Source organism: Protopterus annectens, chromosome 2.part0, assembly GCF_019279795.1.
Source record: "Protopterus annectens isolate FY-2018-M chromosome 2.part0, PAN1.0, whole genome shotgun sequence".
Taxonomy (NCBI): domain Eukaryota; kingdom Metazoa; phylum Chordata; order Ceratodontiformes; family Protopteridae; genus Protopterus; species Protopterus annectens.
In genome coordinates, this window is record NC_056728.1 from 626,432,487 (window position 1) to 626,457,681 (window position 25,195).

The 25,195-nt window shown below is 41.2% G+C and overlaps 1 protein-coding gene across 1 annotated transcript in view; it reads right to left on the reverse strand.

The window, feature by feature from the left end:
* Nucleotides 1-25,195, reverse strand: part of UBA6 (ubiquitin like modifier activating enzyme 6) — a 2,440,735-nt gene that overhangs the window by 1,047,845 nt on the left and 1,367,695 nt on the right. The window contains exon 22 of the mRNA XM_044060993.1: nt 16,356-16,484. Within this exon, the coding sequence (XP_043916928.1) occupies nt 16,356-16,484 (129 nt within the window). The remainder of the gene's footprint in view (nt 1-16,355; nt 16,485-25,195) is intronic.

The window sequence follows — 25,195 nt, forward strand, 5'->3', positions numbered from 1 at the left end:
GAGCCATCAAATGGGGTGTTGACAAAGGAAGACTTGAAGGCTTCTGCAAAGGAGCATAAGCGCATCTAGGATGGTCTCCGCAGAGCTATCGCTGAACCTGACGCTCAGCTCGACCCATCGGCTGCATAAGAAATGAGCATGGACGAGTTCACAATCGAATTAAGGGTGTTAAGCTGCACCGTCACCTTCTCAGAGACAGCATCACCTGTGTAGCCCTTTAGAGCATCTCCAAACTCTTTGAGGAGATCTCGTTGAAGACGGGTGAAATGGGTTAAATAGTTAAGCGATCTCATGGCAAATGTTGCAGAACTAAAGAAGCATTTCCCGTACCTGTCCATCACCCTAGAGTCTCTATTAGGAGGATGGACAGAAGAGGAGGTTTCGGACATCTCTTTATTGGTGGCCACCGCCACCACCATGGCATCAATGGGAACTCCCTTCGTGAGAAAAGTCCTGTCTAGGGGGGAGGTGATAAATTTGTTATGCCTCCGAGGGACCGGTTCCATGGAATCAGGAGACTCCCATGCCCTTCAAGCAACCAAATCCATTAGTTCGTCAAAGGGCGGAGCAACCCAGGAGGTGGAAGCTTGAGACCCAAAGGCCTTCAGGATCATGATTCATCCTCAGTACAGGTAACGGACTGCCAATCACTCATCTGCTTTAGTATTTCCAGGATGTCTGCAAAGGAGACATCCTCCGAGGGGGACAATGGAGACCCTTCCAATTCCTCTAAGTTGGTGTCTGATGTCAAAGATTCCTGAGGGGAATCCAAATGCCTCCTCTTGCACAATCTTTCTAGGGACCTCATCAGTGGGGGTGTCTGGAGAAGTCTCAGTAGAGCAGGGGTTACCCGATGGGGTTACCTGAGGCTCTGGGTCTCGATGCTTGGTAGGAACCTGCGATGTAGAGGCAGAACGCGGCCCTTTACGGGAGGAAGAGGAAAGATCAGAGGATGTGAGGGTCTTAGCAGACATAACCCTCCTCATGGCATCGAAGGCCCCAGTGTCTCAACCCGAGGAAGACGGCAACCTCCTCGGTATGAGACCATGGGCTCTGAACCAGAAGACACAGCTGAGCTTATCTGCGCCAAAGCCCCGAGGGGAAGAGTCAGAACAGACGGATCGGGTCGATTCCCCCCACCCCCCCAGAACTGACGAGGGAGTGTCGGCTCTGAGATTCTTCGAACGGAACCGAAGAAATCAAGGTCAACGGGGCCGAAGGCACCGGGACAGGCCTCTGCTCTGAGGGTTCCACAACCATCAGATCTTCTCCTTCTGGCTCCAAAGGCTCAGCTAGCCTCAGAGGAGGAGTAGTAGTAACAGCCAATGGGATGGTCACAGGCTTCGAAGTCAGTTGGGACGAAGCGGAGGGTAATTTGGTCAAAGTCGGTTCTCTAAGAGCCTCTGCACCACACAGTCCACATTGATGTCCGAAAGCGTCCCTGAAGAACGGGTCGAGGGAGCCAAAGAAGCCACCGAACTAAGGATTGCAGACTTTAAAACCTCTGACACAGTCCACATTGATGTCCGAAAGCGTCCCTGAAGAACGGGTCGAGGGAGCCAAAGAAGCCACCGAACTAAGGATTGCAGACTTTAAAACCTCTGACACCGGCTCCAGCACTGGGGTTTGGCTCCGAGATAGCTCGGTGCATGGCTCCAAAGACTGAGGAATCGGCAACCGCGCCTTCACAGGGGTGTTCAGAACAGAGGACCTGGTTTCCGAGGACACCTTTGAAGACTCGGACCCCTTCAAAGATTTGGAGGTCTGGTCAGCCTTGTCCAAGGCTTCCTGAAAGTCTGGCTTCAATAGCCCTCTATCAACCAACTTCCTTCACCTCTCTAATAGAACCCTACCAATGAAGGAGTGGCAGATACAGCAATCTTCTTGTAAATGTACTGGCCCCAAGCAATACACACAAGAAACATGGTTATCCGTAATGGACATTTTTTGCCCACAGCTACACCTCTTAAAACCTGATTTCTGCTTCTGATCAGACAAAATAGCAAGAACCCCTATTACCAAATCCCTGATAAAGAGAAACACTAACGGTACTAAATGCAAAACACAGAACAACAATATCTATCTATCAATCTATCTATAGGAATCTAAATATCTATATCAAAAACACACTAAGAATAAAGGGATAAGGAACACAAGTCGACAGAGCCCTGCCAACTAAAACACAAAGGTAGCACACAATATTAAACTAAAGAACAGCCAAAGGCCCAACAGCAACCACTCCAAGTTCTAAGAAATATATATAAACACACGATAGGCTATATGCCCCAAAAATAACATAATATCTATATATATCTATAGCTACTCTTAACTAAGCAGAACAATTTTTCGAAATTTTTGTCCAAAGACAAGAAAAAAAGGTTTACTGGCCTGAGCTTCACAGAAGATCGTGCGATCTGTTGCAGTGGCAAACTAGATCTGAGGTTAGTCAGACAGCATCATGGGATAGGGACTGTGCCTCGAGCTACTCAAAGATCTTGAGCTTGGAAAGCAGCCGACTAGGAGCCGATGAATCAGCTCCGAACCCACGTGTAAGAACAAACGGCGAGATTGAACAACTTCACATCTGATGTTTCCGTCCCCAATCAGTAGTCAGAGTAGAAGTGTGGAAGTGAGCCAAAGTTTTCTGAAAATAGGTCAGTTGCTATAGTGAGAATGACGAACATCTGTCTGTTCTCTTGTTCCATCCCATTCTAACTGACAACCACTTGCAACACTGCTGTCTGATTCACATCAACTAAGAGATGATGTTTGATAATCTGTAACTAGATTTGAGCATTTTAAGACTCAAGACTGCAAAGCTCAGTTCAAAGAATGGCTGTTGGAGTTCCCTTTGTGGGTAAGGCAAAGCCGCTCTTGTACATTTTACTTTGAAAGCTTCTCTTGAGGCATTGTTAGTTCTGACATATTAGGTACAAACTATTGCAGCTTTGCAAAGATGCTGCACTTTAAAATCAATTACTGCTCATATTTTTCTGTACCAGCTTTCAGTCCTTAACATGTTAAATATGACTAAGAATAGAGGACCTGTCACTCTGATTTTACAATACAATAGTATATATTTATGTTAAATTAGTATCAGTTTATTTAGAAGTTGTTACCAATTCTTTACCAAGCTCTTCTTGTGGTTGATCCCACACTAATACAAAGTACAGTTGTGCATGTAAAACTTACAACACTAGATGTTTGAATAATCCCTGTTGCAGTAGCCTAATATGGATTATACTCTGCATAGAATACGACAGCCGGCCATCTTCCAAAGCTTCAAGGCACCTTTCACAAAAACTATTAGTTGAGCTGACTAAAGCACAGGTATGGGCATCAAATGTGTCGCTCATCCCTCTATACACAAAAGAGGAAGCAGGTGTGGTAGTTCGTTTAGGATGCTTTATAACATACAAACACATCAGAAGGATAGCAGCATCATTAAATATAAATGAACTGATTAACAGACGGACCTTACATACATACATGCTCATATCTCAACAGCTTACAAAAAATGGCAGTCAGACTTGCATGTGCTCAATATTTATACACTTGTGCAAGCCCTTGGATAACTTCTTAAAGAGCCATGCGCACATTAATCCACATCCTCTACTGCCCTTAATCAAAATGACATTGCAGTTAAGCATGCATTAATATAGACATTTAGAAACAAACACAATGTTCATGTCCAAGTTGCCGTGTATCTCTAACATGGCCTGGAGATGCAACCGGATCTCATAACATAACAATAAGGACTGTGCTTAACAGAGAAAAAGACCTCTGGTATTCCAACACAGCAAAAATCCACCACGATAGAGTCCTGTGTCAAACAGCAAGCAAATTTAATGGAAAAAAGTAAAAACAGCATTAAAATTCCATAGTGATAAGACGATAAGCGCTTTCGGCTATTTAGCCTTCTTCAGATCGTTATCTTTTGGTAGCAATGCTTAATATTTATACTAAAACTAACCAATAAGGCTTAAAATCAATTGACTTCTAAACCAATCATGTCAATTCATTCTTAGTCTTTATTAGAATATCCAGTAATCTTTCTTTGCACTACTACATAGCCAATAGCTATGATTTAAAACTGGCGCCAAAAATATGCTAATATACTATGTTGACCCATCCTACTTCAGTTATATGCTAACATGCACTTCTCTACCTAGTTTATTACTGGCTATAAGTGCCGAATGTATCATTCCAATGGATTTAGTTTTACATAGCTTCCCTGCCAGTAAAAAACTAGGCAGAGAAATGCACTTCTCTGCCTAGTTTATTACTGGCTATAAGTGCTGAATGTATCATTCCAATGGATTTAGTTTTACATAGCTTCCCTGCCAGTAAGAAACTAGGCAGAGAAGTGCATATTAGCATATAACTGAAGTAGGATGAGCCAACATAATATATTAGCATATTTTTGGCGCCAATTTTAAATCATAGCTATTGGCTACTTAGTAGTGCAAAGAAAGATTACTGGATATTCTAATAAAGACTAAGAATGAACTGACATGATTGGTTTAGAAGTCAATTGATTTTAAGCCTTATTGGTTAGTTTTTAGTATAAATATTAAGCATTGCTACCAAAAGATAATGATCTGAAGAAGGCTAAATAGCCGAATGCGCTTATGGTCTTATCACTATGGAATTTTAATGATGTTTTTACTTTTTTCCATTAAATTTGCTTGGTGTTTGACACAGGACTCTATCGTGGTGGATTTTTGCTGTGGTGGAATACCAGAGGTCTTTTTCTTTGTTTGCTTCACTTTTCCACTGGTAAACCTTCAACAAGTGTAAGATAGTTTTTTTTCCTTGAAGTGTTTAACAACAGGGACAGTCTTTGGTGAACAACTCATATCAGGAACTTGGGACTCATCACAGGAATGGGAACATTCTCTGGAACTGGAACACTTGACAACTCACTCTGAGATAAAGAGTTTTTCTCACAGGCTATGTGCTGTGGCATAGGCTCAGACACTGGTATCAAATGCTTCTGATTCCACCTAAAATCTAATCCTTGTAATTCCACAATGTACGATCTTTGCTCTGGGCAAATGTTCTTCAAGACTCCAATCCAATCATAATCTCTGGACATTGTGTAATATGCTTATTGTGCTTGTAATAACTTATGTATTGTGTTTATATTTTTTACCATGTATTAGATAGCGGAGCTTTTCTCCTCGGGCCTCCACTGAAAATGGACATGTATCCAGTTGGACTAGCCCGGTTAACAAATGTAAAATAAATAAAATAAAATTTACATCCTTACTAGTTCTCCTTATCGTAATGAACTGAGCGGTTTGTTGGTCTTATCGTAATAGGACTTCTGGGCCAATTGCTTCAACAGACTGGTTTTCACTGACCTGTTGTTTTATCAAGAAGTCGAAAGTTAAAATAAAATGTGTATGTATTAGCGAAGTGTTTCGCCGAACATACACATTTCCTTATGTACCTAATGTCGAAAACAGCTGTTAATTGACATTTTCGACAATAAACAGCACTCTCACCCTTCCCTTAACTCCCTACCTAACTAGCCTAAACTCAGATTTATGCAGGGGGGGCAAACCCCCCAACTTAATATTCCAACTCCGAGATCACACTACAGTGAGGAAAGGGATGTATTTCCCTAACCGCACTGTACTGCGATCCTCTTACATGAGCAAACGTTATAATTGCAAATGCACAGTCCATTCGCAATAATAACGTTCACTCACATAACCTGCCAAACTATCAAGTATTCGAACATATGTTGTTCGAATACTTCATAGCCGTGCAATTGCACGGCGGCATTTTGATAGTAAACCTATATATATATATATATATATATATATATATATATATATATATATATATATATATATATATATACACACACACACACATACACATATTGACAAGATTTGAATTCATCAGTTGTGATTAGAGAGTTAGGTTTAGTAAGCATTTACTATGGGGAATACTTGTGTATGGGGGGAGACCAGATGAGGGAGGGGGAGTTAAATTGGGGCTTGACAAGGGCAGGTTTTGGAGTTGCGTAGATGAAGTTTGAGTTTCTCTTTGAAGTGGGCTGGGTGAAAGGTGAAACATACATCTCTAGGAAGTTTGTTCCAGGCTTGGGCAACAAAGTACTTGCACAGTAGTTTGCCTACTGTTTTTTTGGGATGGTAGATGTGTAATAGTTGCTGATTTGATGTACGGAAGGTACGAGGTGGAGTATAGATAGTGATGACAGAAGAGAGAGCTGGGTAGGATGAAGGTTTATAGAGAATTGTATGTAACATTTATAGTTGTGATAGCAACAGTAATTGGCGGAATTCCAGGAAGTGTAGAGAGTTTAGGGCTAGACAGTGATGAGTATTATATAGAGAGTTTGTGATAAATCTAGCTATCTTATAAGTCTGCTGGAATTTTTTAAGGTTGTAGTTTGAATAGGTGAGTACATGGACAGAGTAAAGAGGGGAGGAGAAGAGCTTGAGCAATAGTGAGTCTGGAATTAGCAGTTAAGAATATTTTACTGCAATAAAATAAACCAAGTTTTTGGTGTGTCTTTTTTATACACTGGAGAATGTGCAAGTTGAATTTGAGTTCATTATCAATAATGACCCCTAAGAGTTTAGTGTGGGCTTCTGGTTGAATAATAGTGTTATTTGAGCAAGTAATGGCAAAGTAGGATTTGTGGTGAGTGAGTGATCGGCGAAGAAATAGTAAGAGTTTGGTCTTTTTAGGGTTTAGGATGAGAAGGTTGTTATTAGATAACCAGTGTTCTGTAGATAGGAAGACCTGTTGAGTCATGGTATGGAGTTCAGAGATGTTGTCAGAGATGGAAATCAGAGTTGAATCGTCAGCATACTGGATGAGGGAGGATTTTTTGCAAGCAGTATGGAGATCATTGGTGAAGACATTGAATAGGAGGGGGCCTAGGATGGAGCCTTGTGGAATGCCAGTTGGGACAGGTAAGGATGGAGAAGAGGAAGAGAGCCACTTAACTGACTGCTGCCTACAGGATAAGTAGCTTGTGAACTAGGCAAGGGTGGAGGAAGACATGTTGAGGTTTGCAAGTTTGGATAGCAGGAGAGGATGGGAGACTGTGTCAAAGGCTTTAGAAAGGTCAAGGAAGAGACGAGACATCAGTCTGTTATTATCAAGGGCTTCAGCAATGGTGTGTGTGAAAGATAAGAGGGCAGTAGTTGTGCTGTGGTTGGGACGGAACCTATGCTGGGTGGGAGTGTGAAGGTTGTGTTGAAGAAGGTGGTTGAGTAGTTGTGTATGGATGCATTTTTCGAGAATCCTAGAGGGGAGATAGGATAGCTATGGGTCGGTAGTTAGATGGGTCTGTAGAGTTTCCAACTTTATGAAGTGGAATAGTGAAAAAGGATTTCCATAGTGTAGAGACAGTAGATTCTAGAATAGATCTATTAATTGGTATGGACACTGGGTAGGCAATGGAGTCTGTGGCAAGTTTAAGAAAGGATGGAGGTAGGTTGTCAGTGGAGGGAGAGCAGGGTTTGAGCTTTTAAAGAAGTGATTGAATATAGGCAGTAGAAACAGGATGTAAAGAAAAAGGAGTTATGTTAGATGGGTTGGAAGGGGTAGGTAGAGGAGTAGAATTACAGCTGGGTGGCAAGAGGGTTTGAATAGTGTCAATGAAGTGTTTATTGAGTAGAAAGGCTGTTTCCAGAGGGGATGTGTTAGGGTAAGGGCAGGGGTTTCCAGGGGTGCCAGGAGAAAGGATTTTGTTAATCAGACCAGACCTTCTGAGGGTTGGATTTGTTATTGAGTTGGGCAGAGTTATAGAATGACTTTTTATCGTTATTGGTGTGTTTTTTAATGAGATTTCTGAAATGTCTATAATTATGAAGTTGGGCTACTTCCCTAGTTTTTGTCCAGGATTTCCATGCTTTGTCTCTTTCTAACATAAGGGACTTTGTATCGTTAGAAAACCAAGGAGCATTATTGGATTTTAGTCTAATCTTTCGAGAGGGGGCAAGCGAGTTCAGGATAGTCAGGAAAATGCTACTGAATTTATTTGTTGCTTCATTGAGAGGGATTTGTTTAAGTATGGACCAGTCTATGGAAGATGGAACAGAGTTGAATTGGGTTTGGTTGAAGTCAGAGAGTTTGCGGCAGTCTTTATAGAGGTGGGATTTGGGAGACTGGCTGTAGTATCAAAGAACAGAGATGGGAGGTGGTCACTAAGTTGGTCTGGAAGGGTTGTGGTATAGGTGAGGGAGCTGGTGAGTATCCAGTCAATTATACAGCTAGAGGTAGAGTTTTTCTGGAGTCAAGTGGGAGAAGATATTAGCTGATGGAAGCCATGTAGAGTAATAGTAAATTGGGGAGAGTCAATTTTGAGTTTGGACCAGTCTACATTCACATTACCGCAGATGAGGGTTTCATATGGTATATTGTGGGAAAACCAGTATAGGATCATTTCTAAGGTGGTTAAGTTGTTCCCAGGAGGGATATAGATGAAGGCTATAGCTAGTTTTTTGTGAGGGCTGAGGTGGCAGTTTAGAACAATGAGTTCAGCTGGGTGAAAATCAGGGAGGGCTGTGGGTAAAGTAGAGAGGTTGAGGCCGTTGGACTAGAGGACGGTACCACCACCTCATTTTGTTTGGGACCTATCAAAGTGGTAGATGTTATAGCCTGGTGGGAGTATTTCATTATTAGAGATATGTGGCTTAAGCCATGTTTAAGGGAAAGGATGTGAGGGGTAGTATGGGCTATCCATGCATGGAAGTCAGTAGTTTTGTTGGCTAGGCTTTGGATGTTGAGGGAATTTATGGCTAAGTGTTTAGTGGAGGTAGAGTTAGGCATGATAGGTTGAGGAGAGAGAGGTATTAGGAGAAGTAGGGGGGTAGTGGATAGAGGAGATGAGTGGTCTAGAGGGGAGTTAGAGGGGCCAGGGCTGGGGTGGATGTCCCCAGATGCAAGTAAGTTATTAGTGGAATGAGAGATTATAGCAATGGATAGATGTAGTTTGTGTAATTTTGGTTTTGGTTTGCAAGTAGGGGGGGTGGATTTGCAGTCTAGATATTTTGTGATAACTTGAGGTGGTAAGGTTGAATAAAGCTGAGGAGATATTAAAGGAGGAGGGGGTTGGATGAATGTTGTTGATATAAGAGTTAGGATAAGTAAGTAATGGACTAGGAAGGTTAAAGTGATGAGCTGTTAGAGATGCGAGTAGGAGGAGGAGTGAGGTGGTAATTAAGAGGTGTTTCATTTTTATGTGGAGGGTAACAGAAGAAGAGAGGAATGGGTGTGAAAGTAGTTAAGGGGAAGAAGTGATGCAGTTTCAGGTTTGCCAGGAAGTAGATTCTAAGTGGATGTTTGAAAAAGGAAGTAGCGGGAGTGGATGGTATAAAGATAACTGTAATGAGGGTAGGAGGGAATGGGGGTAGGGTAAGGGAGCAAAGTGAGCCCAAGCGTAACAAGGGCAAACAGAGTGCGGCTAGCACCCAGGTCAGAGAAGCACTAAAAAATCTATCAGTAAAAGAATACTGACTGGCCAGGGGGATAGTTAGAGAGGTAGTAAAAAAAAAACAGAAAAATAAGCACAGAGAAACTGAGCAGGAAAAACAAGAGAGGCAATAGCTGAATATTAGTACAAGTGTGCGCACCAATATTCTTGAAAGAAATACCAGAATAGAGCAACTACAAACAAGTTAAACAATGTGGCTTTGGAGAGAGGCAGGGACAGCACAAAGCAGCAGGGTCAGGGTAAAAAAACAAGCAGTGATCATAGGTTCATAGGTTCATAGGTTCATACTAGGCTATCTGCCCGAGGGCATTTACAAGCCTAGCCCATCGTTTTGTGGCTTACGCCACCCCTTTAGTATGGGGAACTATACCCATTATTTTGCTGTGCCTCTGTCGAGCAGTGACACTGAGGTAATCCCTGGGGTATATCTGCGATCTCCCATCCATTGGTCAAGATTTCTCTTGAACAAGGCCAGCGAGGTGCTCTGCCTCACATGTACCGGGATTTTGTTCCACAGTCTTTGGGTGATGAATCTATCCCTCCAGCACGTCCTATTAATAGCCGTGCCGAGGTTTAAGTCTCCCGCCCTTGTGGCTCTGATGGATCTAGATTTTTTGAGGTGAAGCATATTCATCAAATCTGGGTTGGACATGGCCTTGTATGTTAGGCAAAGGTCACCTCTGAGCAGGTGGCGACTGAATAGAGCTGGAGTTCTTTCAGTCGGGCAGCATAGGACAGATTTTTGAGACCCTTTATCCTTTTGGTGAGGAACTTTTGTGGCCTCTCCAGCTGCTGCAAGTGTCGGGTCAGATACATTCGAATGGGGCATTGTACTCAATCATTGGTCTGATGAGTGATGAGTAAAGGGAGACTATGACCTCCCTTGATCTAGATGAGAATCCCTTCATGATAAGGTGGGCAATGTAGAAGGTCTTCCTAACTACTTTAGCTACATGGGTGTCGAATGACAGACTACTATCAACCTGGGTCCCCAGGTCCCTGATAACTTCTTCTGTGCTCAGTGGATTGCCACCTATTTGGTAGCTAGGGGTAACCTTGTTTTTCCCGAAGGGTATGACTATGCATTTTTGGCATTTAGCTTTAGGCCGTGGCTCTGGCACCAGTTATCCGCTTCTGTGAGACCCTTCTGAAGGATATCTGTGTCAGATGTGTTTTCTACTATGGCCCAGTTTGCAGTCATCTGCAAACTTTGTCAGCCATAACCCTCCTGTGTTTGCTTGTACTGGAAAAGTAGATGCCAAACAAGAGTGGGCCCAGGACTGAGCCCTGTGGGACACCACTTGTGACAGGCTTTGAGTCTGACATGGCGCCAGCAACTCTGACCCTGTGGGTTCTGTCACTCAGCCAGTTTGCAACCCATCTTGTGATGTATGGGTTAACATTTAAGCTGATGAGTTTTTCAATGATACCCAAGTGGGGTATTGTATCGAAGGCCTTAGCCAGATCGAGGTAGGCTGTATGGACTGCCTTTCCCTCATCAATGGCTTTGGTGACTGTTTCGAAAAAGTCAACCAAGTTTAAAAGGCATGATCTGCCTTTGACAAAGCCAAACTAGGTTGGATCCAAAGTCTGCAAATTCCCTATGTCTTTATTTATGAGGTCCATTATGATCCTCTCCATGGCTTTGCAGATAAGGCTTGTCAAGCTAATGGGCCGGTAATTTCCAGGGTCGGTGGAGGCACCGCCTTTGTGAAGTGGGACCACAGTTGCAGTGCGCCACTCCCTGGGTACGTATCCACAGGTAAGACTTTGATTAAACAGCTGTCCTAGCTGTGGGTTTAATTCCTCATTGAGTTCGTGGAGCACACAGCCGGGGACACCATCAGGTCCCATGGATGCTGTGTTTTTTGCTTTGGAGAGAGCAGTTCTCACTTGGGCGCTGGAGATGTTTGGGGGCTGCAATCGCTTGGTATAGATATCTCTCCTTTGGGGAGGGGAGAAGTTTGCACTGAACCTGTCAGCCAGTATGTTGGCAATGTCTGTAGGATCAGTAATCTTCACATCATTTTGAACTAGTTCTGAGCATATCTGGGAGTTTCCTCCTAGGTTTCTAACATAGCTAAAGAAGGCCTTATGATTGTCTTTTGAGTCTTTAGCTATTTTTCTCTCGAAATTTGCTTTGGATGATTTTATGCGAGCTCTTAGTTTTTTACTTATAGTGATCAAGGGTGTCTTACCTTTTAAGGATTTTGCTCTATCTTGTAGTAGCTTCCTCCTTTTGTTGTAGAGTTTGTTTATGGCTGGGGTCCACCAGACTGGACGCTTGCCTTTGGTACAAAGAGTCTTTGTTTTGCTTGGGATTGCCTTATCCATGCAGTCCTGCAGGTGCTGGTAGAAGGCATTTGTAAGTGATTCAGCGGCTTGAGTACTGTTTTCCACGTTCGGGGCCTTAAAGGAGACCACACTAGTCTTTAGAAGTGTGAAGTCGGCTTTTGAGAAGTTCTTTACTGTGGTCTTTTTATTTCAGGTGGGGTGGGATGAGGACCTCCAGCGAGATTAGTTTGTGATCTGATCTCACCAGTGAGGGGTATACTTCCGGTGTTGAACATTGTGCTCCCATGTTCGTGATGATGAGATCAAGTATGTTATCTCCTCTTGTGGGGATGGTGACTAGTTGTTCCATGGCATTTGAGTTTATGAATTCCAGGAACTTTTGGGCTAGGGTGTTTGGGCTTGAGTAGTGTTCCCAGTCTATATTAGGGTAATTGAAGTCACCTAGTATGATGGTGTTTGGTGATACATTTATCCCTCTAGTGTTTTCAGGAAGGCCATGTGAGGTTCCTGAGTTTGTGAGGGTGGCCTGTAACATGCTACAATTTGCAGAGCAGTCTTGCCTACGGTTAATTGCACCTGGATGGTCTCCGATGCATCATGCGTTGCCACCAGTCTTGAGGTGTGGGTGTCCTTGATGAATATGGATACCCCTCCTCCTTTCTTGGTATTGTCCGGATTTTGGGGCCGGAACGCATGATATGAGGTAAAACCTGATAGCGCTGGGGTGCTCTCAGGAGCCTTGAACCAGGTTTCTGTCACAGCACAGACATCGATGTTCTCCATACTGAGAAGGGCCTCGAGTGCGTGCATTTTGAGATTTAGACTTCTGGCATTGAGCAGCATTACCCTTAGTTTTTTTTCCTTTTTTGTGTTCTAGGGTGGTAGGTTTAGAATTTGAGCCTTGCCTAAAAAAGGCACTATGGGGTGGCAAGAGCCTTTGCCAATATCCGGAATCCCAGGGTGACAGGTGCAAGCCGTCCCTTGAAGCAGCGTGGCTTATCCAGCATGTCATCCCAGGCAGACAGATACTGGATCCCCTTTGAATGACACCAGTGTTTAAGCCAATTGTTAAAGCTGATCATCTTATCTCTGTATTGTGGCATCATTCTTGGTGAAGGTAGGATACTGCTCAAGGTCAGGGTCATACCTGCCTGGGCTACATAATCAGAGAGCTCCTCAATGTCTCTTTTCATGTAGTCCAAGGAGGTACGTCTCAGGTCGTTTACACCAGCGTGGACAATGACTGAGTCGTATTTGTACCTGCTGTTGAGAGACCTGAGTGCTTGCGTTATGTGGCGGATTCTAGCGCCCGACAGACAGCTTACTGTGACCTTCTCCTTACTCAGTCTGGTGAGCGGGACGTCAGTGTGTCTGACTATGGAGTCACCAATGACTAGTGTGTCTGGCATTGTGTTTGGCCTTAAGGGCTGTGACTGTTTGACACTCTGACTGTGAGGGCTATGTGTTGCAGGTGTTGTGTTCTGAGGTGGTGGTTGTTTGGGTGTCTGCTTTGGTGGCCTCTGCTGTTTTGGTAGATTTTTGATCAGAGCCTCCGAGTATGTCTTTGTGTGTTTATGTGTATGATTTGAGGTTGTAATGGTACTATGTGAGACTGGGTCTATAGTGTGTGTGGTAACCTTCTCCTCCTGACTGGTCTTGCCAGTCCTATGTTGAGAGAGCTCAGCCTCCAGTTTGGCCGTATAGTTGCATCTCTCGCATGTATTTGTGTTTTGTGGGAGGAGGAGAGGGTTGTCTGTGTACATGAGGCAATTGTAACATTGCCTCAATATTCCCAGGTTCACCAGCTGAGCAGGAGAGGACACTAGCAACTGATCCCTCGACATGCTAGAAGGATAGACAAAAACTTTAAAAAGATTCCGGGGATGTGGGTGACCGAGAAATGGGGTTGCCTTTTTGGGGTACTATCTATGACAAGAGTGCCGTATCAAGGTAATAAGTACTGTAGGAGCAAGTGCTAGGTTTAACAGATAGAGAATAGTCTACTTGGAGTCAAGTAGAGATGATCTTTTTAGTTATAGGATGCGCTGATTTGATCAGTAGTATAGTTCGAGGAAGGTAGTTTTAAGGGAAAATTTGAAGAGTGGACTTTAGGTAGCCCGAATAGTTTAAACCTGCTTAACCGGAGCTGCCCTAGTGTGCAACAGTGGCAGCTCCGTGCTAATTCGCGCCAAAGCGTGCTTTATAGCAGGGGGCTGGAAAAGACAGGAAATGACCCAAAATGGCCAATAAACTACAAGTTACTGCTTTAAACCACTCCTCTGAGGACAAACAGGCAGCTCAGTACTCCCTACTCCCACTAGTGAGTAAAGAAACTACCCCTTGACCAAACAAGGAAAATGGAGAAAACAGGAACCAAGACAAAGCCCAGGGATCAGCAAAATCTGATCACTGGAACAAACTATTAGAAAAGTATGGAAAACAAGAGTATTTTTTTTTTTTTCAAGTTTTTTCAGAAAGGCAGAAAATACAATAAATGCTGTGTTTTTCGACTAAATGCTATCAAAAGCTAGTACACTTGAGTGTATTAGCCTGTTGTTTAACTTTTAAGCAAAACTTAAACAAGCAAGTGCAATAAACAATTCAAGCTATTAAAAACAGTAAAAATAGGTAATAGCAGAATAAAACAGGCAGAAATAGCAATCGAAAGGCTTAAAAAGTCGAAAATGCAGAAAAAAATACTTAAAATCTGCAATCAGAATACGTGAGAGACCACAAAAGGCCCCAGTGGACAGCAATGTAGAGGGAGGGAAAAGGTCAAATAAAGAATGAAGAGAGGGGATAGAAAAAGAAGTTACGGCTGTGGGCATCTTTTTCTACAACTTTGTTTCTACATAGCGACTAGAGCAGTCAAACTGTTATACAATGTTTACATTAAGAGCGCTAGTACAAATGAACATTTCTGGAGGTAAACTATAATGCTTTCATGGCCATCCTTCTTTGAGGAAGTGGTTGAGCTTCTGTAAAACTGGATCTGTGGCTGTATGATCTCTGAGCTCATCATGACATGTGGAAATAAAATTTCTCATTTCCATGCCCTCAAAATCAAAGTGCTCATTCTCATGCTGTTCAACGGTTGATATTGGCGATCTGGATAATGTATCAGCAAGATAAAGAAGTTCGTCTTTCTTATTAACAAAGTTGAAATGATACTTTTGCAATCTCAATACCATGCACTGCAATCTGTCTGGAGCTGTATGCATAGGCTTTCTCAAAATAGTGACTACAGGTTGGTGGTCTGTTTCAATCTGAACAGGTCTACCATATACATAATCATGGAACTTGGAACATGCAAACACAATTGCCAAAATCTCTTTTCTCTATCTGAGCATACTGCATTTCAGCTTGGGTAAGGGTTTTTGGATGCATAAGCAACAGGTTGACCCCTTGTAAAATGACTGCACCAAGACCAAATTTCGAAGCATCACATGAAAGAGTAACTTGCTTGTGGATGTTGTAGTATCTGAGAGTAGGTGGACTGGCAATTCTCTGTTTCAGGACATCAAATGCTCTCTGGTGTTGTTCTAACCAAGACCAGGATACATCTGCCCTTTTCCCCACTGTAGTGTGATCCTGGAGTCAGTATATACAGTTAGGAGGGGTGTGGGGGGCACAGCCCCACACATTGAGGGTGTGTGGGGGGGGCATATCCCTCCACCTAGTTAGCTTTTATATTTATGAATCTCATTTCATTGCAAGCTAACAATACAAAACCAAAAGTAGGTGGGGGGCTGTGCCTCCCTCCCCCCCAGCTATATATACCAACTCCAGGATCATACTACAGTGGGGAAAAGGGCATATATGTTTTATTTGCCCAACAGTACTTACATTCAGTGAAATGTGATTCGGTAAAATGAGTTTTCAGTGATTTGAGTTTTCAGATATTTGGTGTGGGCGAATTGAAATTCAGTGAAATGTGTTTTCAATGAATGAAAGTAGTCCCATATATATATTGCCAATCAAAGACCATCAAAGGTAGGGTCTCTGACAGAAGATCTTACTTTGCATAAATTGTATTTTAAATGTATCCTGGCATAATTATATTACATGGACCTTCATCTTTACAGTTCACCCCGAAAACCTTCCCATATCTCAAATGTTTCCTTCTTCAAAACTGCAATGACTTTGGTGAGGTCTCAAACACCGAGAAGCTATAATCAAACTTTCTGTCTGTTCCACTTTTCTGTTTTGCACAACTCAAAAATCACAGACTACAAATTTTAATGACAACACAATCTGTGATTTTGGAATTTTTACTGGCGCTGCTGGGAAATTTTAAAATGGAAAGGAAACCAAGGGAACCAAAAAAAATTCACTGCTTATGACTAAATACCGATAGATTTCTACTTGAACTGGCATCAGTCGGCTATACATTTGACATAAATCATGTGGCAGTTTATCAATGCAAAGAGATTTCCACAGTTTTTCTTTTTTGAAGACAAGGAGGACATATATGACAACAAGGTGGGACAAAAGGTTCTGCAAGCATATCAGCATCAAGTTATACTACATTACCATGCTTAAATGTTGTGGGGGACTAAACTGGGGTTGTCCTTACCTTATGGTTGAAATATTTTTCAAATTTGATTCTTGCTAATTCTACACATTGTGCCCAGTTTTTTGGTCTTCTACACAACAACTTAACAACTTGAAAGGAGCCCTCTAAAGTCTCTCCGGTCTGCATTCTCTACAAAACAAATAAAATGCAATGACGTTAAGTTTCAGTCCAAAGAAAATAAATAAATATTAGAAGAGTTTATAATAACAAACATATTGGAAAAATGAGTTAAACAGAGATATCCAGGACCAGTGTGCACACATATACAGCATCCTTTAAGTACTCAACAAACCAAAGTAGGCTGATACACTACCATATAAAACAATACAAGGGACTCACTGTTTTATTAGGCATAAGTATCAGCTCTTCTCCTAGGACAGCATCACAAACCTTTTGCCTTTCACTTTAAAAGTCATGCTAACACTCAGGAATATTACTTGCATATAAAATGAGAAAAAAAAATCAAGCACTGATGATCTTTACAGTATAATTATGCCAACACTTATGCAAAATGTTTAAATAAGTTAACTATGAAGAAAATGAGATGGGTTCCACATCTCGTTAGAAAAGTGTATGTTATGAGGGTCTGCAAATAGTTTGGATGCAAGAAAGGGAACCTCACCTTGAGTTTGTTGTGGAAGGTCTATCACTCCAACAACTGACACTGACTAGATGAACGGGAGTTGTACTGGCAACTTTTATTAAATGCATTTAACTACCCAGGCTTAAATGAAGCATGTAATATTACATGTTTACTGAAACGGAAGAGCCTGGAGAGATAAAATTTATGTAAAAATTGAAGTTAATATATGTGTGTATAGTATATATATTACACACACAGATATTCTTATTTAAAGTCATTAGGAATTTTATTTATATCTATTTATTAGTTTTTATTTTCCACTTTTATATTTATATTTACTTTCATGCTTCTTGAATTCTGGGTTATTGGCTAGTAAATGTGGAGTTAGTAGGCTAATATACCTTTAACTTTGTGTTCCTAGGCTATACTAGGAACATGTTGATTGGTTCTTATAATCATGTGATTGCCTTTTAAACTTGTGAATTTGGATGTCTCTTGATACTTGTTTTTTATGTGAAGAAGTCTGCAGATCCTGCAAACGAAAAGCACTTAATAATAAATTGCTTCAACTCACTGCAAGGACTTCTCTGTTTTTTTTCGTCTTTCCAACCACTGATAGTGGTCCGACAGAGAACCAATGAGCACATGGCAACTTTGCAGATGAAGACAACCATACAATTCAATGCAGCACCATAAACCTCAGGACTACAGCTGCCAAGAGCTATGGCTGAAGGAGGGCTTTGGCCTAACTGAGTTAAGTGATAACAGAGAGTGTGTCAAAGAAACATCCTACATCCAATCAATCAACACTGGAGAGTAGTGAGGTCCAGACCAATGAAGGCAATCCATACAGCTTGCAGAACATGGTAGCCCCCCCTCAAAAAACTGCAACTAAAAGCACACAATCTAGGGACACCATGAGCCAGTCTCCTGAAAGAGCAATCAGGAGCCAGTCATTCAAGTAAGAGAAACCGTGAGGTCCTTCTCCTACAAAGATTACTACAGAAAAGCAAACACGGAAGTAGAACATTTTTCATCAGACAACAGAGAAAACAGTGGTGCACTGTGCTACCTTAACAGAAGTCATTCCCACCCAGAAGAAATCAAACTAAGTTGTTTCATGGACCTTATATACTAACTCCTCAAACGATGTCCATTTGATACAATCCAGGCAGCAAATGTATGTCACTCTGAAGGGCCACCATCCAGAACCTGTAATACGGGATGTGCTTGCTATAGCTCCTAAGGTCCTTTATGGCACAAAAGCCTTCTGCCCAAAGAACTAAGACAGTTGCTCAACATGAAGAAAACCTCTACAGAGACCTGAAAGTGTACAGTCTGTACACAGCCAAACAAATACACAGAAATAGACTGGTCTCTGAGCAGAGCTCATTCTGAGGCAAGACCTGAAAGATCAAACTTGCAGCTGCCTATGACTAGGTTAAGTATGCATTCTTTAGGGGAGCCCTAAGTGATAAGACCTGCTCTGGAAGTATTTTCCGTTGAATCTAGAACAAAAGCTGCTGTTAAAAAGGATAATTATCAGGGCATATAAAATAATGCATGATAACTATAGGAATCAATCAGAGGAGGTTAGACAAGATTAGGAAGAGAGAGACTGGATAAGGAATTCACAAGGAAACACTGGGAGGGCATATGTGTGGCTCCCAAGTATACAACAAAGTCTAGAAAACTTAGTATTTTTGCTTGGAAGTGTTTTGCATAGGTGTTTTTATACCCCAAGCAGACTCCAAAGAATTCCTCCTCAGGCAGATGGCAAATGTTGGCGGTGAGATGGGGAAGAAAGAGCTAACTAGGAATGTATGTTCTGGGAAATTAATGAGTTGGCAGAACTCAAAAATTCCCTACAGAATACTCTTGTCAGAAATATTCAGTAAGCAAATGGGTATAACTGAGGAAATTATTTTTTGAACTTGGATTCGGGATCTGAACTGCATAGTCAGAGTAAGGTTTTGCCAAGTTTAATTCTGGTGACTCCCAAAAAACAATTAGAAAATGGAAATCAAAGTCTAAGCCAACTGTACTTGAAGTGCTGAATATTGCAACTGAAATAAAATAACTGAAAGTGGGGTCTATAGAAAAGGGTAAGAATGAATTACACAGAAAAATGGAAACTGTAGGAACAATGCAGAAGCAGAATAATGTTTTGGAGGAGACGCGAGATATACGGGAAGGTAGGAATTAAGCAATTTATGTACTGTTGGATTGATGATAGTTATATAAAAACATGCGATGCATAATATTTGTAACTAGGAACATAATATGGTATGTGTGTGTGTGTGTGTATTTTTTTTTTTAATAAATGTCTGCCTGCATATGCCTTAAGTGATAACTCAATAAAGGTGTTAAAGAACGCACTGTTCTTTAATGAGAGCTTTGTGATCATTCACAAAGTCAAACTGAAAAAGAACGCACTGTTCTTTAATGAGAGCTTTGTGATCATTCACAAAGTCAAACTGAAACATTTAACTCACCAGGGCAGCCCTAACCAGATCAGGACTGCAACTGCTGTGCCACTATGGGTCCTATTGTCAGCAACACAGCACTGATGGGAAGGGGAACCAGCAGATGCTTGAGGACCCTCTTCAGTGTATGAGGGGCTTCTTCTTAGGGTATTGGTCAGGTCATGACAAAATGGTATACCGGAAGAAATTATAAACCTTTCCACAGTGGTAAAGGCTTGCTTCCTCTTTTCTATGTCATCAACCAGTTCGAAAAAGGGCTGATAAAATGGTGACATTTTTCAGGAGGGTGTGTCTAGGACAGCTTGCTGCCATGCTCACAACAAGAGGACAACCACTGCAGAGAACTACACAATAGTTTACTATGGAAACTACAGACAGAATCTTAATCAGCTCCTCCTTGCATTCAAACTTGGGAAGAGATGACAGATAGTCCCAGTCTTTTGAAAGGTGATAACAGCCAAGGGATCTAAGACACATGATAAAGAAAATATCCTTCACTGCCTTTTTTTTTCCTGTCACCAATGCCTGCCAACTCATCAGTACTTTCATCACCCAGCTGATACACGACTTCCTCAAAGGCAAGAGCAAGCTGAGAAAAGCACCATCCAGGCAGACATTATGTTTTACCTATGTGCTAAAATTCCTCCTCCCTGCAGTAGTTTTGACTGAGTCAATGCCCCATGAAGGAGTCTTGGTCATGTGTGTGCGTGTCCTTCCATACATGCCTTAGTGTTTGCTACAGCAAACGTGGTTTGGTGGGCACTTGTTTACACTATGCTGCACTGCTAGAACTGGGATTAAAAAGTACAGCTCACCAATTGTTAAGATGGGAGGGTGTGGGAGAGTAAAAGAAGCAATACAGGATGATAGGTGTTTTAGAAATGCAGAGCACTACATATAAAAAAAATAGGTTGAGCCAAAGAGTGGTTAAATAGACTCTTGTAAGTGGAAGGAGTCTGGACAGGAAAATAAGGGAAATGCAATCAGTAATGCAAGAGATATAGAGGGAAATTGCTGGGATCACAGAAACACTGACTAGTGATGAGAGAAGGGTAGGGCCTGAAATGTCTAGGGTACAGGCTGTTAAGGAATGAACAGTAGACAGACAGAAGCAGAGTAGCAATCTTAATAAAGGGGTATATTAGATGTGAGGTCAGGGGAAGAGCACTAGACCATGAAATGAAACAAGGATGCAGCCAGGGCCAAAGGCTAGGTTAAGTTCCAGGGTCACGTGTGACACTGAAGACACAATAAAGGGGATAGAGTGTGTGTGTGTATGTGTGTGTTGGGGAGGGTTTACTGCAAATCAAAATATGCCAGGAACAGAATGGATGACTCCATGCTCTAGGTCAGAGAAGCAGCGTACGTTGACAGTGGTCATGGATCACAAAGCATTCAGCCAAAGTGTGCAGGACTATCCCAGAAAGGATAGAATTCTGAATATGGTCCAAGTCCAAGCAGAGGATTCCATGGATGTGAAGGTTAAAATACTGTTAGCCAACAATTATCATTCTGCTTTGTATTTTGGAGTAGGGCAATAATAAAAAGATAAAAATAAGGGTGTGGGATTTTAGAAGAGTAAATTATGCTGTAGGGGTAGAAGCACCCCCAGGAGGTGTTAGGACACTGGAATAAACTACAGGGAGTAAACAAGTGATGTGAATGAGTTGCAGATGAAGTACTCAGGAATACTGATAACAGTGCAGCAAATATGCAAAAAAGAGAAGGCAGATGTGGCTACATGGGAATGTGAAGCCAGTAATTAATGTAAAAGTTACAGTCTACATGAGATGGAAAGGAGGAGCATAGGAGATTCAGGAGGCACATGACAAGAATGGTGAGGGATAACAAAGGCTAAAGTTAGAAGGGATCAAAAAATGAAGCAAATTATTTTTTGCCACATACGAAAAACAAGACGGAACCACAACTACGCCAGCTTAGCAAACATGGGAGGAAGATCATAGATCGCTGTGAAAAAGTGGACACACAATGAATACCCTTCTTCAGGGGATGGCGCCATGCTGAAAGGATAAAGGGCAAAATGGAGAGACACCGTTAGACAAAGAGGAGGTTCTGAAGAAAATAGTTGAACTTAATGAGGATAAAGCACAAGGATCATATAGGCTACCTCACAGAGACCTCATAAATGTGTCCAGTGTGTTGCAGACCCCTTGACATGATCTTCAACAGAATTGTTTACCAGTACAGAGGTGTCAGAGGACTGGAACACAGCAAGTGTTCCACATACAGTGGAGAAGGAAAAAATTTCAGAGAACTACAGGCCTACTAACTTAACAGTGTCAAGAAAATCATGGACAGAATATTGACAGGAAGGCTGGTAGCACTTGTACAGGACAACAATACAATACAGCAACAAGATGTTATGGTCTCTGTGTATTTTAAGACACCTGGTCAGTAGTCAGAAAGACACTCCACTAAGCAGCAGCTAACTCAAAAATGAAAAAGCAGTTCTAAAAACTAATTCATCACACGAACGGAGAAATTTTTTTACCAATAGGGATTAATGCAGGGGTATAAAACAAAGGCAATGGAGAGGGGGGTGAACAACCAATGTAGTGGAAGCACATAGCATGAGATAAAATCAAAAGAACAGGATGAAACTAAACAAAAATTTGGAATTCCTTTTTTATCAGCAATTGATGGGTACAGTCACAAAGAAAGGGATAGGGGATGCCAAGTGAAAGAATCTCTGGAAGAGTTTTTAGCTGATTCTAGAAAATAAGCTAATGTTAAAAAGGGATCTTACTAGGGTGTATAAAACACTGCACAACAACTACAAAAATCAATCCGATGAGGTTGGAATAGATTGGGAAAAGAGAAGGGAAAGTCAATTTTAAAAGGAGCAATGGAAAAGAAATTTGTAAGGCTCCTAAGTTTTCAACAAAATCCAGAATGTTTATGAATTTTTGTATGGAAGTATTTGCATAATAAGTTCTACACCATGAGTAGACTTTGGACAATTCTTCCTCACACAGACTGCAAATATTGGAAGTGTAATGGGGAACAGAGGTAATTGGGAATATTTTTTTCGGGAATGTAAACAGTTGGCAGATTTTAAGTATTCAGAGTACTTTACTGGAAATGTTGGGGGAACAAATGGCTGTAACAAAGTAAATTATTCTTTTGAAGTAGGATTTATGATCCAAATTGCTTAGACAAAGACTTTCACTGTTTAATGTTACTTGCTGCCAAAAAAGCAGCTATGAGAACTCATAATACATTCCCACAAGTATGAAAGTTCTGGATATTGTAGAAGAGATTAAAGAACTGGAGATGTATCTGTAACAAAAGAGAAGGAACACATTTAACAGAAATAAATGGAATTTGAGGGAATACATGAAGAATAATCTTCAGGTAGAGGAGTGGGGTTTAAGAGGCAAGAATCGAACAACTTATGTAATTGCTGGACTGGATTAAATTGGTTAGAAGGTATTTATACATATTACAAGACAATAACAGTGGAAAATGTCTTCACAGTTGATTTTCTATTAGCAACAGAGGAAGAATACTAAGCTGTCCTGAGGACCATAAGATGTACAGCCATATAAACCTTTAAGTAGACACTTAAAATATGTGCTTTCCTTTTCAAAGCCTTAACAATACTTACCTCACAAATTGAGCACAGCTGTACATGACAATTCTGGTGTAAATTTGCGTCTGCCCATCCAATCATGAAGATTAACCTTAAAGGCAGTTAAAACTACTTTATGAGTATCCATCTTGTATATTAAAATCTGATGATTAAAACATGAATTACAACAAAACTCTACTACAACATATTATCAAGATGCAAGGTATGCTGATGAGGATGGACCTGCTCATCCAGATCCGACACTATGGCAAGTACATGACTTTCACATCTGGTATGAGAAGGTTCATTCTTGTCAACAGTAGTTTAGAATGTGAAATTTATCCTCCTGGACGGTCAAGGGTACATTCCTCTACCTAGCGAACATATCCAGTTTTGCTGCCTCGCAAAAGTATTCCAAGATGCCTATGTAGCTATTGCATAATCATCTAGGGATACAGTCCTGAAAAATGCCTGAAAGATGGCAACTGCCCTGGTTAAAGTGAGCTTGAGGTAATGATGGCAATGGTTTATTATGTATTTAATTTAATTAATTAATTTATTTATTTCCAGTTTGATGATCGGGGAAGTCCACTGGGCTCAGGGAGCCCGTTTTCAGTGGAAGACCAGGGAGAAAAGCTCCGCATTACATAGTTTAGTTACATATACAATCATAGTAAAGAAGACACAATTACAATTTCATTCCATGCTAGAGAACAGGAATACATTCTTTGGTTACATACTACCTAAATACTTAGGATGGCAGAGGTAACTTAATTGAGAGTGAGAATAAAGACTTAGAAGGAAAAGAGAGAGAAAAAAAAAGAAAAAAAGTGGGATGAGTTATTTATAATACGTACAATTATGTTATTTGCAATATGTACATTTATGTTAGGTTAGCTTGTACTCAGAGTTAGTCAGGAGTTTAAGGGGTGGATTGATTATTAGGCTAGGTGGGGAGAGTGCAGTTGCATTTTCTGTTAGAGGAAAGGAAGGAATGCAGCTGAGTTTTAAAGTTTTCAAAGTTTTCACAAGTCCTTAGAGAGGAAGGAACAGAATTCCATTTTTAGCTAAGGAAAAGGATAAAAGAAGCTGACCAGCAGGACGACTGGGTTTGCGGACAGTGATTAGGTTTTGGTGAGTAGATCTTAAAGAGTTTTCTGAGTGGTGTAAGCTTGAAGGATGTTGGTTAATGCTGGGCACTTAGCAGGTTGAACAATTAGTCTGTGGACTGTAGTAATTTGGAGATATTCTAGATGGTTGGAGAGTTCAAGCCAATTTAACAAATGAAGGGCAGTACAATGATGGGAGGAAAATTTGGCTTTGGTTGCAAATTTAGAAATGTTATAATAACAGACTTCCAATTTGGAGGAGAGAGAGGCAGATAAGTTTGTTAGTACAGAAGCGCCATACATTAATGAGGGGAGTAGATAGGTAGTGGCAAGAGCTTGTCTGAGGGAAGGAGAGAGAAAGTGGATGTTTCTGTATAGCATACCAAGTTTTATATGAGTTTTCTTCATGTTTTGCTGGATGTGAGTGCCGAATGTTAGGTGTTCATCAATAGTAACCGCAAGTAGTTTAGCGAAGGGAACAACCTCTATAGTAGAGTTGTTTTGGCTAATAATTTGAAACAAGTTTTTATCAAGAGGGGAAGATTTTGAGGGAGAGAATAATAGCATTTTGGATTCATTGGCATTTAGCGAGAGGTGGTTTTGGAGCATCCAGTTTTCAGTGGTGGAGAAAGCAGTTTGGGTCACTGTTTGAATCTCTGCGAGGTTAGAGGTGCAGCAGACTAAAATTGAACCATCTGCATACTGTACAATTTTAGTGTTGGGTATGGCTTTGTGGAAATCATTAATAAAGATCAATCATCTGGATAATATAATGTTAAAACTTACTAATTTGTTTTTATGAAAGGACACAAACAACCTTTTTATCTGTGAGCATACCTCTCAACCTCTAGAAATCTGGACAACGTCATAAATAACGAGGGGACAAAGGCTCAAAAATAGGGACACTTTTTAAAAATTGCACTTACAGACTTGGAAAATAGCTAGAATAACAGGTTGTGCATTAGCATGAATTTTCTGAGGGGTATGGAGTCCAAAACTCAAATGTCTGTCAATATTTTCTGACTTCAACTCTTAATTATTTTCCAGTGATTTGATAGAAAACTACAATT